Source organism: Triturus cristatus, chromosome 7, assembly GCF_964204655.1.
Source record: "Triturus cristatus chromosome 7, aTriCri1.1, whole genome shotgun sequence".
In the NCBI taxonomy this organism is placed as follows: Eukaryota; Metazoa; Chordata; class Amphibia; order Caudata; family Salamandridae; genus Triturus; species Triturus cristatus.
In genome coordinates this window covers 1,078,209,207-1,078,229,377 of record NC_140590.1, presented here as the reverse complement: position 1 = coordinate 1,078,229,377, position 20,171 = coordinate 1,078,209,207, and the positions used below count along the sequence as shown (strand labels likewise).

The following is a 20,171-nucleotide window of genomic DNA, read 5'->3' as shown; positions in this document are numbered from 1 at the left end:
GCAGCTGGTTGCCACTTTAAAAATGAGCGCACTTCTCAAATCATTACACAAGCGCTGATCAAAGAACAAACAGGTTATTTCTCACCAGAAGTTGCTTGAGAAATAATATCCCAATCCTCATGTGTTGAGATCCTCTTGATGAATTACGCCTGCCGACTACACCAGTGTGAAATTCTTGAAGTAAGAACGACCAGGTCGAGAAAGGTGAAACTAGTTGTTTATTCATCAGTAAAGAAGATCCCATCCAACAGGAACAGCAGCTGGCATCACCTGACACAATTTGCCTCAGGCCAGCCCCAAGGCTTATGACATATGAATATTCCAATGACATATATGACATTCCGAATGACTTGGGAAGGGATTGCATCAGTAAGTTATAAGGATCCAATAAATATGGAAATACATAGTAGTACTACCAGGATACCACACATCTGTACATAATTCATTTCATAGAAGATACAAAATCACGGGCTCTTTATTGAGGAAGATTTGTGGAGGATTTAAACAAAAATGTATGAAATGTCCCCATTCTCTTCACCAAAAACACATTCTTGCTCCAACGCAATTCGGTACATTTTGGCAGATCTCCTCCACGTACTTCAAAATTCTGCCTACAAATTTATTTTCAAGAGTTGACACACATCCCACCGGTTGGTATGAACTGTTCATTAGCACCTCATAACCACTTCACAAATTCTATTATGCTGTCCATTTCCTAGAGCTTGGTTAGTATCCCACTGTCATCTGCGACAGCCTGACTGTGATCGAGGAGGCAAGCAACATTCATCTGTTCAGGCTTCTTTTGCTGCTTTTTGTACTTTCTCTCTGCAAATTGCACTGCGTCGTGGATACTGTGAAAGGCCAACTGTTTTGGGTCAATCCCCGGCCTACATTCATAAAAGTAACCCCCCTCTCGAAGTGAGCACCTCACTGAAGGGGTGCAGCTTGCTAAGAAAACACATACACCGATTTCTTCATAGTCATGGTGGATTTCCTTCAGCATGGTGAGACCCACTGTATCTATGAACTGCATGGCTCCACAGTCAATGATCAGGGAATGCATGTCAATCTCTGGCATTGAGGATTGGGTTGAGGTCTCTGATATGGTGAAAGGCTTTGGGAAGTTAAACCTTTTAAATAAACCTCGATCATTGAATCCCGTAGCTGGCTGTTGAGCCTTCCTGGCATTTCTTTGTAGAGCCAACACCACAATAGGGTTCACGTTAGTCTTCGTGTATAGCATTTGCTTGAAGTAACTCTTGTTTGCATAGTACAGAGAAGCATCAAAGCGGAAGATTTTTATATTGGGAATGGTGGTGAGCTCTTTGTAAATTAGCTGGTCCTCGTAGAGCTCACTGTCTCCTACTCTAGCCAAGAGAGCGGCCCTCGGTCTTTGGGTGCGGAAGACGACACAGAGTATGGAGAAACAAACAGCTACCAGGAGGCCAATTTGGATGGTGATGAGGAAGGATGCTAGCATGCTCACCCACCAGATAATGGTGTCCATCTTGCTTAGGCGCCACATATTTGGCATGTCCAGAAATTTTCGTAGAGCCCCCCGGAGGTTGGTGATAATGATGACACCCAGGATGCAGATCTGCAATGAGAAAAAGAGTGGGGCAATGACCAGTAGCACCAGCAGAAGTACCAAAGCAGAAATAATGCCAGTGAGTTGAGACTTAGCTCCAGTGGAGTCCCTGAGAATAGTCTTGGCAACTGCAGCACAGGAAGGGAAGGAATGCAGGAAAGAAGTGATGAAGTTGCAAATGCCTATGGCCAACATTTCCTGGTTGGCTCTGACTGGATACCCGTGCTTTGCGCCAAAGATTTCAGCCAGGGAGACAGTCATTGCAAAGCTGATGACAGCTATAGGAAAAGCATCTGCAGCCAAGCTGGAAATGAGGCTAACAGCTGGAACATTTGGAGTCAAGAAGCCTGTGGGAATAGTTCCACAGATAGAAGATTTGTATTTTTCCTTGAAGTTAAAATAATGGGAAACAAGTATGGCTATAATAAGAACCAAAAATTCCACAGGGAATGGAACCTTCATCTTGTTTTTGAACCTGTCATTGATCTCCTTGACAGGGATGATGATGGCCAAAGTCGTGATGCTGGTGAAGAGGTCACAGAGGTTAGTTTTTTGTATGTTGGTGAAGATGTCAATCCAGGTGAGTATCAAGGCTCCGGTGCCACTCCGGCTCGGTAGGCTCAGCCCAAAGAGATACTTCACTTGGGAGGTTAGAATCATCAGGGATGAGCCGGTCACAAATCCACTCAGCAGTGGCTCAGAGAGGTACACGGTTATGAAGCCCAGTCTGAAGATAGAAAAAAGAATCTAAAAACCAAAAAAATGGTTTCATGTTAATAATGCTTTTCTAATCAAACTAAATATATCGTTCTATTTTTAAATAAATGATCAAAAAAAAGATTTACTTTAGCAATAAATAATGAAGTTCAGATATAGACAGTGAGGTGTATAAAAGTGGTCCTAATGACACAGGAATGGGAAATGGAACCAGGAGCAAAATTAACAAATACAAACATGGTCTTAGGAGGAAATGATAAGGAATTTGCCACAGTCTTGCAGATGAGACAGAGAGAAAGAGTCACATTTTCTAAAATACTTCGTAATATTAGAAATAATTTCTGGTGATGGTGTATGTGAAGGAAGAGGAACTGGACCAGTCCTCGCAGTGTTGGTAAACCCTGACAAAACCAGACAACCACCATCTCTTTGAGGATCAGTGGGTTATGAGGACTAGTCTTCATAGTGTACCTAGGTACTTTCAAGTGAGTGTGTCAAAAAACTAAAAGTGCAGTTATATTTGCATTGGTCTCCTCATTAAGTACTCCAGGATCAAAGTGCATGTGGAGTTAGAATAATAAATAAACACTCTATTACATTCAATTACTGGTCCTCATAAATAGAAGTATGACATTGAGGGCGTGTGTGCATGTGTGTGTGTCTGTGTGTCAGTACTTAATTTGTAAAAACAAATAGGGACATTGTCAGCAGGCCACTGCAGCTTGCACCACACATTGCCCCTGTTAGCACTGTCATGACAGTACCAACACAACTACTAACCATCACATCCCTACAAGTGTGACAATTCAGACTATTCCGGATCCCCAAAGCTATTACTATTGCTAGGGAGGCAGGTATTAGTTATTTTTAACATGGATGGGCAGAGTGAAGCAGAATGTTTCAGTGGAATTGGCGGAAATAGATGACTCTGTGTTACTCTTGTAACACAGAGATAAGGCCAAATTCCACAAATTGCCATGTGGCGGAATGTTTTCCAACGATGCTCAAGAAATGCGAGCGAGGTTTGCCACCTGCTAGCACCATTTTCAAACGTGGCAGGACGCGGGTGGTCATGGTCAGAGAGCTGCTTCTTGAGTAGATTTGTTGCCACTCAAGTAGATTTTCTATGCAGACTGTGGGCCTTATTTCTGGCACTACGTTTTAATGTATATTTAACTTCCTCTAAGGTTAATCAGTGCCAACTCTGAGGTACCATGTTGCAGAGTATCCACCATAGAATCAGAACAATTATCTAGAACCGAACTACTGTCATAGACCCAAGAGTAGTGCTCCACCCATTTATATTGTGGACTGGTGACAGCCAAGATTGTATTTTGGGTGTCTCCGAAGAAAGGGGCCTTAACTGTTTTCCAAAAGAGATGGATGGTCCTCTTTGTGTTAGCCATGTGGAGCTGTTCCTATACATCCTGTCTTCTGGCTAACCTTCTTTCATTTATAGCCTGTTTATAAAGCCATATGCACAGCTTCACTTCCACCACCACCCTAGGTACCCGCTTAAGGCCAAAAATAAGATTTCAAGTGCCATTGAGCAGGCGCCATCAAACCACTTCTGAGGGGACGGGGTCCCCGAAGGCATTCGCAGACGTTAGCATTTCATTCACAGTACTGCAAATCTCATTAAATGCATTCAAGTTGCAGTCTATTTCATCTTCTAGGCATGTCATCAGCTGGTTCCAATTTTTTATTATAAGATCGGCTAAAAAAGTATTTCGGTCCACCGTTGTAAATTTGCGACGAATACCTTTGTTGCAGTTAGCCTCTATAGGTAACATTGAAAAGGCAGGGGAGGACTGAACTCTGTCCAATTGGAAAAAAAGTCAACGGTTTATGATCACTCACACAATTTTCCATAATCGAGAAGTCAACAACCTTATGTCTATACTTGTCTGAGGAAATGACAGCAATTAGGCTCCCAGAGACTTTCTCAGTAAAAGTAGTCTGTTTTAGTGTTGGGGGAGTGATAAAATCTAGTGAAAAGAATTGTGAATGCTGCTATGAAACTGCACAGGTACTGTTGAAGGCAATGCTTTGTTGTTACTCATCCTCTTTTGGAAGGAGATTTGTCATAGAGCTTTGCGAACCCTCAACGTGTTCTTCCTGGACGCTGCTCTCATTCATTGTGCCTGAACTGAAAATCAACATCCCATCTTAAGGAGGCTTTAGGGCTCTTCTGAACTTTGGCATGACCACATTCAACAATCAATGCATCTGAACAGTACAGTAAAGTCAAAGACAGTAACAGTAAATAAATAAAGGACTATTGAACTTACACTCAACAGAGTGAATTTGCAAGGTCCAGAAACCAACCACATCCTAGCATTGAAACTTGTTTTGTCTTTTTTGAAAGAGGTCAAGTGTTACACGGGTTTCGCCTTGCCTGGTAAATTACTGTGTACTCTTGAGAGTACTAGGAGATTATTAGGAAGACCCTAGGACTCTAGATTATGTGTAGACATAATGAGGAGTTCAAAGGACCTTGAATTCAAAAGCAAATAGTCTAGGTTCTTAGATTTTGAAATCAAGTAAAGACTTTTCTAGTGTTCTCATAATGACCCCAGATTTAGGACATACAACGTATGGACCTTGAGTTTGAGGAAGTGAATCCAATGAAAAATGTCACGTTACTAGATTGCCTGTGTAAACTGGATGAATTTATGCAAAGTACAGCTAAATGAGACACATGCATTCCTGCAATTCATTAGAGATCCTAGTAAAGGTTTTTAGCTTGAGTGCTTGGAAGTTTGGAAAAGATCAGCGGCTGTGCTGCTTTTTAAAAGAGGCATTTTACTCAGTGGCGTAGCAAGAGGGGACGGGGGGGGGGCAGTCTGCCACCAGTTGGCTCGAGTTTTGGGAGCGGCGGTCTTCTCCCGTGCTCACCTGTGGACACATTTTGTCACCTGCAACACAGAATTCCTGAACGTACGGCAGCCTTCTGGGCACACATCCACCATAAGTGAGGGTGCTGCTAAAGAGATGTGCCCACTATGAGATGCAAGGAAATAAGGACAGTTTACAAATAAGTTCATAACTAGTATCCATCACCATCTTTGAAAACACGTTAAGACAGAAGAGAACACTGACTCGCCAAGATGTTTGCATCTAAGCGCTCTGATCTTGCAACCACAATGATACAAGGTGACTTCTAAAATCATTAGAGAAATTGCTAAGAAATTAGCTCACCAAATGGCGGGATAAGAAAAGCCTGGAATAATACAGAGATGTTAATCGCGTACCAAGAGGGTTGCGGGTTCTCATTGCCCCTACCTTTGAGAACCCCAACCCCGCGATGTTGAAAGAATGGGCCGAAAATAACCTTCAAGCTTTGATGAATATGGTCCATATTCTTATTAAGTACACAGAAATTGACAGAGAAACCATTCTTTTGGAAATTGAACGTATTAATGGGTTATTAGAAGCAACCAGTGACAAAGATCTGGTCACTAAAGGTCGGGCTGAGATTGGTATTCGAATCAAAAAACATGAGGACACAATAAAAATGCGTAAAGCATATAAATTCGCACGAGACCTAAATGACTTTGCAACAGGACAAATTTTTATGTTCTCAAAAAAGTTTGACAATTATAAGCGACAAGCACTTGTCAGTCAGACACCGGTGGTTGAGCCAAGAGATTCTGGTGCAAACCCATCAGTAACTATGGACTCAGATATTGACTCTCTAACTTCGAACAGTGATTCGGATGAAAATGGACGCACTATGCCTAACAACATGTCAATGATTATCAATAAAATATCACACGCTGAAGAATTGAATTTTATCAGAGAGGACCGAGAAATCCTCATCCACAGCAAGGGCAACAAGAACATACCTCAATAGTAGCAGGAGAGAGAGGCAGGTCAAATGTCGCAAGAGGTTCCAACAGAGGGTACAGGGGAACGAAATGAAGGAATCAAAATACATTCCAAACCAAACAGTAATCAATCTGACCAATGAAAAACTGACAAATGCAGAAATTCAAATTCTGAGTTTGGGACTTACATACTGTCCAAATAACACAATCAAACGAGAATAGACATGTTTAAATTTATCAGAAAAATAAATTTGAAGAAATTCTTCCAACTCAATAAATACTCTCCCTCGATCCCTGCCCTGCCAGTTGACAATACCACTATAGAGACTCTACAGGTAAATGATGTTCCGTTGCTTCAGACTGTTCTTCATCTCTCTGAAATTGAACCAGAAATTGATCAAGGTGTGTCCACTCACGTAAAGTTACAAAATATGGGCATCAATACTAACCAACCAGCCCCAAGCCCGTTTCGACCTTCATCTACTTTTCAACCTCTTATGCAAAGAGATGCTGTTGATATTTTTAGTGAGAGAATAACTGACGAGCTAAAACAATTGAACCGTAACGTCGACTCCAAAATAAAAACTAGCAATTTCAAAAATACTCAATATCATACTTTGATGAATAAACTAAAGAAAAAACATGACATCATAATTAACAAGTCTGACAAAGGCAGCAACGTTGTACTATGGCATAAAGATCAATACCTTGCAGAAGCCAATCGACATCTGGGCGATACATCGTGCTATAAAAAATCGTCGAGACAAGAGATGCGTATGGTTCAAGAAAAAGTAACGAAATGCTTGATGCAGTGGAAAAGACGAGGCTTACTAACTAAAGATGAACTGAATTTTTTAAAAGTGGAATTCCCAGTAACACCAATTTTATATTTTTTGCCTAAGGTGCACAAGAAAACAGACCCCATTCCTGGTAGGCCAATTATATCTGCACAAAGGAGTTTATTGGAAAAAGTTTCCAAATACGTGAACTATTTTCTTAAGCCATTTTTCTCGGCCGAAACATCTTTTGTCAAGGACACCCCTGACTTTCTAAACAAAATCAAGAATGTAGTATGGCAGCCTGACTACCTACTAGTTGTAATGAATATAGAATCGTTATACACTAGTATTAATCACTCAGATGGTCTGTTAGCAGCCAAATACTATATATCAGAAAGGGGCATTGGCATGAGAGAACATAACACACTGTTACTGAAGATGATTGAACTGTGTCTTTATAACAACCATATTATTTTTGGCACTGAGGTTTACCAGCAGTTGAGAGGTGTGGCGATGGGGGCATGCTTCTCCCCCAGCTACTCGTGTTTACATGTGGGCTGGTGGGAGGAGCATGTCCTCAGGGCCAACTACCAAACTGAATTCGGCCAACAATGTGATGTACTTTTGGCACTGCATTGATGATATCTGTATGATATGGAAGGGCAGTGGACAGATGGCCAGTGAATTTGTTGACTCTATCAATACTAACGACTTAAATTTGAAATTCACTATAAATATTGATGATGCCAACGTTGAATTTCCTGATGTGTCTTTGTATGTCAGTCCGGGCAAGCTGCATACCAAATTACATCGGAAGGTTACCGCAGGGAATTCCATTTTACATGCGAACAGTGCCCATCCCCACCACACTATACACAGCATTCCATACGGCGAATTCCTTCGAATTCGCCATATCTGCAGTGAGGAATTAGAATGCCTAACATGTCAACAAGAAGCCTTTTCCCGTTTTCTGGAGCGAGGTTACACTAGAGAGATTCTAAACATAGCACTAACAAAAGCTAATTTGTCGCCCAGGGAAGATCTTTTGACTGCCAAAAAAGATCAAGCGATGTCTCTTGTTAAACATAATTCTGAAGCAGATGCAATGAATGTGAGATTCATCACCACTTTTAGTCAGCAAGAGAAAAAGATATGCAACATGATATATTCACAGTGGCCCATTGTGTCAACTGATATTACACTTAAATCTATTTTGCCAGAAAAACCTGCAATTACATTTAGAAGGGCACCCTCTATGAGGGAGGCTCTTGTTAAATCAAGCCCAGAAAATACCCCTAAAAACAACTAAAAAGGGCTTTGTCAAGTGTAATTCTTGCCGCGCGTGCACTTTTGCTACCAATAGCACTGCTATATCACGGCATTCAACAATAAAAGAATTCCTATTAGGGATTATTTAACATGCCGTACAGAATTTGCGATCTATAAACTTCACTGCACTTGCGGTCTTGACAACATTGGGAGTACAAAACTCCCTGTACATAAGCACATTTTACAGCGTGTGAGGGCGATCGTCAACTCGGACCCCAATTACCCAGTGGCTAGGCATTTTAAGCTGATCCATAATAACAAACTTAAGGATCTTCAATACACCGTTCTAGGGGCCGTTCCCATTTCTGGAAAAGGTGGTAATCGCGAAAAAACTCTCCGTCATTGGAGACCCATTTCATTTTGTCCCTAGACACAAAAATGCCTAATGGCCTCAATAACAGTGAGGACCTGTACAACTTTCTATTACATGCTTTATGTGTCTCACAACATGAGGGTTGCTTATTTAATCACTGACTAAGTACTGATTTTAATTACTGTAATATATCAGACTTTATATAACCTTGTATCCATTATGAATATGTCTATTAAGTGCACCCTCAGATATGTCTGTTCAGGCCTGAGCAGAGATTGCCAGCTGCTTCCTTTAAGAAATATATTATATCTTAGATGTTTTTGCACTATTTTTTATACACATATATGCACTAGATCATTTTACAGACTTTTTTAGGTATTTATGCGGAATGATAGACCAGACAGCTCTCTTTTAGACCTCTTTCTTTTGCTGCTATATAACTTGAGATATTCTATACATTATTGTTCAAATAGCTATTTTGCACATTATTTCATGACTTGAATCTATTTTTTGCTGCTATATATCTTGCGACATTTTTCACATTTTCAACCAAAAAGCTAATTTGCACATTGTTACACTCGTTATACCGTGACAAAGAACCCTTTTGATGCTGTTTTATATTTTGCGTCATTTTGCACATTATCGATTGAGCAGCTAACCTATATATTGCCAAACTATGACAATACCAACTTTATGCGGAATATTCAATCAGTTCCAATAAATCAATTCCGTAGTAGAATTGTTACCATTCAATTGCACTTTATTTAGCGACAGTTGTTAGTCTTCTCTTGAGCATTATTAAGGCACTTGCCTTTTTCTTCAATGGTTCTCATTGGACTTTGAGTATTTCAATAGCTGTTCTTGCACTTGCATATTAGCCATCTTTATGCTCATCTGTTATAATTTGTGACTTTAGTCATCAAAATCAATGTATTTATGCGTAACTTGCATTTCCATAGGATCCACATATATTTGTATGTGAGTGTTCTCTTTATTGATATTGATGATGCGCTAAATAATGGTTGTTTTATGTGAACTACCATCATGAACAAATGATTTTAGACAATATGCATTTTGTTCCCAAAGAAATGTTTAGTGCTTGCTGTTACATCATTTATGCTGCTCAAGTGATATTAATATGATTTTGGTGATTTTTATATACCTTTGAAACAGCTTTATAATGAATGTCTGAAATGTTGGTAGTTTCTTGGCATTTTACCGCATTTTAAGTCTGTTTTCCTTGGTTGTGCACGAAGTAGTCACTTTTCTACAGGAATTAGTGCATTTTTTGTTATTTAGCACTTACCGTCCCTAAGCTTGTCATGTGATCAAGCACGCGGACGCGAGCGAAACGCGTCAATGGCGGGCACTATGTCCGATTATTCTCCTGGAATTCACATTGCCGAATAAATATGCACCTGCACTTGATCATTTCGTGGTCCTGATTTAATTGCTGTGGAAGTTCGCTAAGAGGTCCTCGCCAGACAATCCCCGTTTTGTGACTGCATTCGGCGGGTTGGAACAGTTTTTCGATATAGATATATATATATATATATATATATATATATACATATATATATATATATATATATATATATATGCCACAAGGAATCGCCTCACCAAAAGCACAACGTATCTGCGCAAGAGACGAACACGGACCCAAAAGTAAGTGCTAGTGGTTTTTATTTAGTCCAAAACCCAAAAGCTGCCATGACGCGTTTCGGCCTTCCAGAGGCCTTGATCACATGTATATATATATATAGTAAGAACTTTATCAGGAACATTAAGACAGAAGGCGACAGTAAGACAAGTTGTGAGGGCATTTCATTTGTTGCTTGCCCCAGTTACACAATATTGGGGCTGATGTCTTTTCTGTCTGATTTCATAACCAGACAGTCTTAAGGCACACATACTTGTATTGGTGAGTTCTTATGGACATCATTGGTGGCAGTCACCATCTTGCAATTGGGTTGTGTACACATAGGGGTAGATTTACGAGTTCTGGCGCATCTCTGCAAATCAGCAGGGATGCGCCAGAAAAGATGCGACACGCAATTCCCTCCCTGTGCCACCACGAATGCGTTGCATTTACAATGCGACGCACCGTGGTGTAAGGATAGGGCAATGTGTGTTGCATCCTGTGGTGTAAGGGTGGTGCACTGCTGGAGTCGTGTCGCAAGCGTGATGCGGCTCCAGCAATGCTCAGGGGTGCCCTATGCCTAACATGCTGCATCACTCCTCACACCTGCTTCAAACAGGTGCAGGGCTTTGACGTTTACGAGGCATTCCTGCGCCGGAACGCCCACCCTGCGCTGGAAAGCCCACATGAACCCGAACGCAGGTTTCATGTGGCGCAGGGCTTCACAACGTGATGCATCGCCCTAGATGCATCACATTGTAAATAAGGTGCAAAACGGCGCATGGTTTACGCCGCCGCCCCGTCACAGACGTGACGCACCGGCGGCGTAAATGTGGCACATGGGGCTTGTAAATCTGCCCCATAGTATGAATGTTTTCCATTGGAGAAATGTGAACTCTAATGAAATTCAAGAGGCAAGATGTGTCTAGGAAGGGGCTGCCTCTCACCCATGCCATGTGGTGGAACCATTCTCAATACTCTAACCAGTTGAAACATAACTTTGGATGTAATAATGTCTACCCTTCTGTAACCTCTGAGCTCTTAGGTGAACAGACCATTCCAGGTTTTACCAGCGGCAGCTGGACTTAAGTTGCCTAAAAGAATGAAGCACCTCCTAAGACAAGGATTGAATGCCCTTGTCAATTGTGTGGTATGGACATTAGCAGCACAACCTGAAGAATGACTATTTGGCCAATATCCTTTCCAGTCATCGGAGCAGTAAAATATGAACCTCCCAAGGCAGAGTTCAATACTCACATGCTTCAGGTACCTCAACTCATTGCTTCTGAATCAGAGACAGTTTTGGCATAGCACTATAATATTTTCTAGAAGGCTGGCAATTTGGTAACTACAATGAATGGAACACAGTATGTATATTTAAATATTAAGACACCCTTCACCTTTCAAGAGCTGGATTTCCCAAAATCTGAGCTGTAAAGTTTCAGGAAACTGTGGGTAACAAAAAACCTAAGGAAGAAAATATGCATGGTCTCCAGGCAAATACAAAGACATTGGTCTTCCACGTTTATCTGTAATATATTCATTGCATCTTTGAATTTAAACATAGTTGGACAAAGATGCGCAGTACAATGGGTCTGCAGAGCTACTGCATTCAATCATTTCAATAATTGGATTGAGAAGGTGGTAGCACTCCTCACCCTTGAGCCTCGGCCTAGGCACTTTAAGAAAACCCTCACTAAGCCTTGGTTTTCTAGCTCTTTGAATTTGCAGAAACAGCAATGTAAAAGGCTGGAATGGAAACGGAGCAAGTACTACTGCCCCATGGCCAGAACCTCCCTCAAAAAGGCACAAAATAATTATTATGCCGCTATTGCTCATGCTAAAAGCTCACTTTATGGAGAGCGTATTGCTCAATCTGGCAATAACGCCAAAGCCATTTTTAATATCATTCAAAGCTTTGTAGCTCCTAAAGCAGAGACCAGCAGCCTCACCCCATCTCTTGCCTGGTGTGTGGAACTCTGTAGGGGGCATATTATCAAGCCAGGCGATAAAATTATCGCCGCTTTAGCGTCAGACAACTGCCGCTAAAACGGCGATAATGAGCTTGCTGATATGCTTTATGGAATGAACTGAGCTTCAATTGGAATTCCATAGAGCATATTATCAAGCCCATTATCGCCGTTTTAGCGGCAGTTTTCTGCCGCTAAAGCGGCGATCATTTTATCGCCTGGCTTGATAATATGCCCCTAGATTATTTATTAACAAGGTTTGTGCTCTACAATCCTTTTTCGGTGACCAGGAAAGACGTTCAATAGCTATGGGACCTGCCCGGCTGTCGTCTCCTCTCACCCTTGTTAAATTTGCCGCCTTTAAACCCATTTCAGTTGTGGACTCGCTTGCTGTCCTTTCCACCCTCAAATCCAGCTCTCCCACAGATCCGTGCCCAGTCAAACTGTTTAATGGCTCCTCCGCAGTGATTAATCCAATGATGAACTTGCTCATTAATGCATCCTTAGCATCTGCCACTGTTCCCCTTGTGGAAGCAAGCGATGATTGACCCTCTATTAAAAAACTGTCTCTAGATACCAATCTTCCTGCTGTCAAGACCCAACTCTTACTTCCGGGAGATCTTGATTCCACGGGAGTGAAGAAGGAACCCTACTCTCCGTAAAGGCAGTGCCAAACTGAGTGTAGAGGCAAACCCAATTATAGACTACTTACTCTCTGGAGAGAGAGAAGAGACAAGAAAATGGGTCCACCCGAGGCAGGAGGTAACAGCAATACATTCTGCACTGTTAGAACTCATCAGGACTGAAAGCCAAAGTCTGCAGACACAAGAAATAACAAAAGGAATGGAATAAACAAACATTATTCAAATCGGACTATTGCATAAACTATCAATGCAATCCTTTCTGTTTCCAATTAAACGTTCTTTGTGTAAGGTCATATACTCACAATGTATTTTCCTCCACTGTGATAAGTTGAAAGCCCTCCCAACAACAGGTGCAGAGGAAGCCAACAAAATAGCAAAGAAAATGTCTCTTCCATATGTAGCGATAAACAAAATAAATAATTTCTTCATCAGTGCACTGACCTCTTTTCTTCTGGTCGCGGAGTGTGAATTATATTTGACGAATTCTCTAGCCCCCCAACCATAATCCAGTCTGGGAACAGGTTTCCTTCGGGAGCGTAACGAAAAAGAAAAAAATATAAAGTGGGGAAAGTTTGTTGCAATTCAGAGCCATTTACAAGCAGGATGTCTTGTTAGGGCGGGTGCAAGCGTGTAAAAGAATTCCTCTAACGCTCACGAAACGCAGGGATAAACTAACTAGGCGTTGAAAACAGCCTGACTCCAGCGCTGAACGACTTTCTCCCATGCGGGAACCAAGACAGGGATACCAGCAGGAACCGCTGGTAACAGGAGCTGAAGGCGACGGGATCAAGAGAATGGGGCGTGGGCCAAACCTGAAATGGGAAAGTAAGCCAAGCAAGGCGCTTGTCTTTGAGTCCTCTGTAATGTTCATGGCTCATCATGTCCTGTGGCATCGGCAGAGTTAATGAAGATACACAAAGATGGTTTCACTCTATTTCTGCCTTGATTTATATCACAGAGGTGCATCTTGGGTGTTGTAGTTACACCTGAGTGCACAGGCAGCTCGAGGTGTAACACCTGCCAACTATCATCTTATTTCTCTTCCTACTGTTGTGGCCAAGGTTTGTGATAAACTGGTCAATAAACAGTTGTCTGCCTTTGTGGAACTGAACGACCTCCTGCACCCAGCACAATGGACATTGACATAACAGGCTCTGCATGGATGTGGTTGAAATCTTTCCTTGAAGGTAGAACTCAGCAAGTCTGGATCCCTCCCTTTACGACCAGCCCCCAGAATTTGCTGACCGGGGTTCCGCAGGGGTCGGTTCTGAGTCCTCTACTGTTCAAGATTTATGTGTCTCCCCTCATTTGGATGACAGAAGACTTGGGTGCCAAAGTCATCGCCCATGCTGATCATACCCAGCTTCTTTTCACTTGAAAGAAAAATGAGACGTCCTCTTCCCATGTCAAAACCTGTCTGACAGCAGTGTTTGACTGGTTCACGACTGCCCAGCTAAAATTTAATGAGGTAAATACCAAGATTCTCTTCTTCGGCAACTTTCTTTCTCAGTATTAGCACTCCTTTTGGCCAGATGAGTCTCCCCGGCCTACACCACAGGGTCAACCTGTTATGAACTTAGGGATCTGGTTCGGTGGAAAGTTGAGATTTGGCTCTCAGATCACCAAATTGACTGGAATGTGCTTTGGCATTTTGAAAGCACTGAAAAAGCTTCTGCCTTTACTCCCTATATCGGCAAGGGAAACTGTCACTCGTGCACTTATTACCTTGCGTATTGATTATGCCAATGCATTATATTCTGGTCTGCCTAGCTATCTTTTGGACAAACTTCAGTTAGTTCAAATGCCGCAGCCAGAACCTCCCTCAGAGAATCAGCTTCAGGCAGCACCTCCATACCCTGCACTGGTTACCGGTGAAAGCACGGGTGAAATTTAAGTCCTTGGTTACGGCACATGCTGCCCTCCATGAGCTTGGCCCGGTGTACCTTAAGAAACACTTTCAGTTCTCTGCACCCACCAGGCAGCTTCCCTCCTCTTAAATACTGGTTTCCTGCATCCCCAGGTTCCACTATAAAGTGGTTGGTGCCAGCTCCCTTGCTTACATGGCGGCGATGGCTTGGAACCAACTCCCTCTTGACTTGCGCTGCAGGTTCCTTAAATTTTTAGGAAGAAACTTAAGACTTTTCTCTTTAATTAAGTAGCTCTTGCTCCTTTTCTCTTTCCTCACTGGGCTTGCGCTGGGACACTCTTTGAGTAACTGTGCATGTTCCAAAATGCTATAACATAACATAACATACTGCTTTGTGTAGAAATCACCTGAATCATGACTAATCAGGCATTGAGATACACAACCCTCTAAATGAGATCTTATCACCTTATTTCCAAATATTTATGCACATGACCTCTGCCTTTGCTAACAAATCAGGCTAATTATTTATGTATGAAAGAAGAGCATCATACATACTGTTCCATATCCTGTTTCTGCAGTCTGTCTGACATACACTTTAGGGGTTTCAGCTGGTCTGAGAAATTCAAATTCACTCTGAGCCGAGAATGAAACAATTTCCAAAAATGATTCAGAATACCATCAGGCATAACAATTGAAGGCAAACCTTAAAGACGAAGGGGGCATATTTATCAAGGGTTCTCCATCACCCTTGCTCCATGCAAGAGTGCAGGGCAATGCAAAATCTATAATGAGATTTACCATGGCACGCAAAGCCACCTTGCTTGGTCCTGCATAGCTTGGTAAATCTGGAGTAATGCAAGAAAGCGCAAGTTGCTGCCTTGCGTAACCCTGCCCCAGGGATGCCTTTCACGGGTGGAGCATGAGGGTTCTAACACATTCATCTATGGATTCTGAACCATTTCCAATTTTACCAATACTTGTAGACGTGCTAATTAGTGGCCTCAATTGAATTTAGAAATTCTTCAACCTTCCTATTAACATTTTGATTATTTTTATGAGTGTGGTATTAAATAAAATATTTTATTGTTTGTATATTTGTTTGTTCAATGTTTGTGTCTGTATATGTGTGTATTGTTTTGCGATTCAAATCATTGGAATTGCTTAGGCCAGGGTCCCTGGCTTCCAATAAAGGCTCAGTGGGGTGGTCCCAGGATTTCAAAAATGATTCAGTGGAAGTCCTGGGATTCCAGGAATAATTGAATGGGGGTCCACAGAAGTCAGAAGGTTAGGAACTACAGATTCAGAAATTTGGGTAGCTGAAATGGACCTTGACAGATCATTTTTATTGGAAGATCTACTAATAGATACACAACACCAATAATAGAGAAGAAAGAAAACTAGTCATAAATACATTGGAATGGAGTGTCATGGGTTTTAAACACTAGACACAAAACAGGCAATCTCATAGACTCTAGGTGTCGAGCTTTACTTGTCTTATATGATTCACATCCAAATACACAATCTTCCACATTTGCCTTCCGTTTCCTTTCAACAGGCATATCTACGTACTAATCCCAATTTGTTTTTACTACTCCCAGATGGCCTGCAACTGGTTGATTTTGGCAACACTATAACAATGATTGTTGTTGTAGAACATCAAGAATCCAAGGTAAACCTTGGAGAATCTGAAAGTCATCCAACTGTTTACGTGAGGACTTGTGTTCTAGGACATTGTCTGTTCTTTTAGTATTGTAGGACAGATTAACAAAAAATTTCACCACACCTAAACTAAATTTAGATGTGGAAAGTGACTGGTTTGTCATCTAAAATCGAAAAACCCAGAATTTTGTGTGAGCAAAATACATTTGTGAAAGGAAATATTATCAATATGTAGATTAATTAAAATCCCAAAATCAGGGGCCGATTACGATGCCATAGTGGTGGTGACCGCGACCTCCCGCAATACATGTGGCGGGCCCACACACCTAATTAGGATGCGACCGCCACCATGGCGGTTGCATTTTGCACTTTGACATTGCGGCAGGTGCTGCTGACTGCAGCACCCGCCGCGATGTTCAAAATGCATGTTGTGCATCTCACTGCACTACGTGGTAGGCACCACACGGTGCCTGCCACTTGGTACAGTGAAATGTAGGGGGGTACCAACACTATCCTCAGACAAAAGGGGGGCCCAAAATGGGCCTCCAAAACCAATCCCCGCCAGCCTTTTAATGGTGGTTTACCTGCCATGGAAAGGCTGGCTGAAGACAGCATCCTAATTTGGCGGACGGTGCCTGCTAGCACCGCCACAACTTTATGGATGCAGACCGCTCCGTCAGGCAATCGGAACGATTGCCTGTGGCAGTTCTGTGGCGGATGGTCTTTGCATCCGCCATGGTCGCAGTCTGGATTCCCCCGCCATCGTAATGTGGCGGAGGAAATTCGCAGTCCGATGGCGGGAGGCCCACCAAGGCACGGCTGGCGGTGGCAGTCCTTTCGCCATAGTAATGACCCTCTTAGTTTGGAGGTTGGGTTTTTGTGCAATTCTGAGTGACGACTCTCCCTGTAAAGGCAAGTAAAATCCCACATGTGTAGGTAATGACTTACATCTTGCAGATAGTTTTACATTTTAGAAATTAACAGACATGTATTCTTGTGGACAGCATGAATAAATGCGTTTCCCAGTGAGAATGAGGAAGGAACTTTACCATATTTAATAGGGTTGCAAGATTGCATACCTCGAAGGACAAAAATATGTTCCCCTTTCATAAACAAATCACATTCTCAAATGCTTATTTTCCACTGGGTGTAAATCTGCATGTGTAAATTGTGTGCACTATACTACAAAAAGAAATCTATGAATTTATCAGATTTCCTTGTCTACTTCTGGGATCCTTTACACATCTCGAATGAGCAGTGCTACGGGAGCAGTGTGGATTCTTCTCCCCTAAATTTAGATTCTCTCATTCAAATTCATCTACCATATGCTAATATTTCAAGATCACTTAACCAGAGCATTAGGTACTACCTTTTATGGCTCTGTCTCACCACCATTGTTAGATGTCTCCCCTTGCTGTAGTTTATCTTAAATTGCCTTCTGTCATCCACTTCATTAGCATCGCAATAAGGGCTGTGGAAGATCATTTGAAGTTCAGAAAAGACCTGAAAGCGAAAGCATTTGAACTCTCATTCGACAGTAGCATGTAGGATTCCTATCCTATGAAGATACGTCAATAGTAAATTTTTAAAGAAGAGCTAATAATATAAAAAAGACTAGGGTATCTTTCATAAAGAAGCCTTTACTTCATTCCATAAACTTCAATTCATATTCAACTCAGGTTGCTTTGGAGCCAGGATACCAAGCGGGTGATCAAGAAATAAAGAGGGCCAAGCAGCTTCCTCTAAACCTGACCAATATCTTATATACAAACTCCCACTCCCCTCCGCCACTATGTGCGGGCTGAGTAATGGTCTGGATGCTCCACTAAGAATATACGTTCTAGCTGCAGGTTTAAGAGTATTAAGAGCCTTTATCTGGTAGGCGACAGAAGAGCAGTGAATGGAAGCAGTTGTTTGTCTAGGTGGGCAAGGGAGATATACCTCACATCTCACATAACTGAGTCCATGCTGCAGTTAGGAACAGCAGACGTTGCTGAATACTAATCACTCCTTTAGCTCTTAGCTATTTTTCATGGAATTTAATTTGCTCAGAAACTGCGCACTAGGGGACAGGACATAAATAATAGCTACTTTCATTCATATATCTGACCCAGACAAATGTATTACTATTTCCACCTCTGACTTGAACATTACCTACTACAGCCTTGTAACCCAATGCCGAGGGCTATGCCATTGTTTAAAGACCCTGAGACCGAGTTATGTGGTAGAAGGGCTATAACGCTATTAAACATTCCACCGACTGAGGGTAGAATGTTCTAAATTAGAAAGGGAGAAACAGGAAGACAAACATTAGAATGTTGGAGCAGAAGGCTTATGTCAGCCATTATAAGCCCGGATCTACACCATTGTCTTACATGGAGCCCTCAACCTTCCAGTGTCCTAAAACATATTAGAACATTGGAATGTGGAGCACTCCATTGTAGACAATGGAGTGCTCCATGCTTCTACGGGCCGGTAAAGGACCGCAGAGCAACATTCCAATGTTTTACAAAAGCCTCTCGAAGCTCGAGGGGATTTAAATCCAATCGAGTTTCGAGAAGCCTTTGTTTAATTTGTTAGAACATTCTGCCCTCTAGTGGCAGAATGTTCTAATAGCCTTATAGCCCTTCGTAGCAGGGCTATACCGCTATTACAGTCCCGCTGCTTTTGTTAAAGTCCTTCGCCTTCGGCTCGGGCCTTTAACGCTGCAGCCGGCCTTTAATAGCCGGTATAGCCCACTACGGTGGGCTATAAGGCTATATTAGAAGATTGGAATGTTGGGAGCTCCATTGTAGACAATGGAGTGCTCCATGCTTCTACGGGCCGGTAGAGGCCCGCAGAGCAACATTCCAATGTTTTACAAAGGCCTCTCGGAGCTCTAGGGGATTTAAATCCCCTCGAGCTTCGAGATGCCTTTGTTTTATTTGTTAGAACATATTGCCCTTTAGAGGCAGAACGTTCTAATACCCTTATAGCCCTTTGTAGCAGGGCTATACCGGCTATTAAAGTCCCGCTCACTTGTTAAAGTCCCTCGCCTTCGGCTCGAGCCTTTAACGTGGGAGTGGGCCTTTAATAGCCGGTATAGCACGCTACGGTGGGCTATAAGGCTATATTAGAACATTGGAATGTGGAGCACTCCATTGTAGACAATGGAGTGCTCCGTGCTTCTACGGGCCGGTAAAGGCCCGCAGAGCAACATTCCAATGTTTTATAAAAGCCTCTCGAAGATCGAGGGGATTTAAATCTCCTCGAACTTCGAGAAGCCTTTGTTTAATTTGTTAGAACATTCTGCCCTCTAGTGGCAGAATGTTCTAATAGCCTTATAGCCCTTTGTAGCAGGACTATACCGCTATTAAAGTCCTGCTGCTTTTGTTGAAGTCCCTCGCCTTCGGCTCGGGCCTTTAACGCTGCAGCGGGCCTTTAATAGCCGGTATTGCCCGCTACGGCGGGCTATAAGGCTATATTAGAACATTGGAATGTTGAAAGCTCTATTGAAAACAATGGAGTAGCTCTGGGCTTATAATGGCTGGTATAAGCCCAGAGCTCCAACATTCCAATGCTTCTTTGTTCACAGCTTGTGGCTGTGAACAAAGTCTTCGGGGAGCCTGAGGGGATTTCAATCCACTCGCGCTCCCTGAAGCCTTTGTTTTATTTGTTAGAACAGTCTGCTCTCAAGTGGCAGAATGTTCTAATATCCTTATAGCTCTTTGTAGCTGGGCTATACAGGCTATTAAAGTCCCGCTCCCTTGTTAAAGGCGTTTGCCTTCGGCTTGGGCCTTTAATGCTGGAGTGGGCCTTTAATAGCTGCAATAGCCCGCTACGGCAGGCTATAAGGC

The 20,171-nt window shown here is 42.3% G+C and overlaps 1 protein-coding gene across 1 annotated transcript in view; it reads right to left on the bottom strand.

The window, feature by feature from the left end:
• Positions 1 to 200: 200 nt before the first annotated feature.
• The window catches only part of LOC146811125 (sulfate transporter-like), a 90,931-nt gene continuing 70,960 nt past the window's right edge, over positions 201 to 20,171 (bottom strand). The window contains exon 3 of the mRNA XM_085614492.1: positions 201 to 2,335. Coding sequence (XP_085470618.1) covers positions 716 to 2,335 — 1,620 coding nt within the window. The 3' untranslated portion in view covers positions 201 to 715. The remainder of the gene's footprint in view (positions 2,336 to 20,171) is intronic.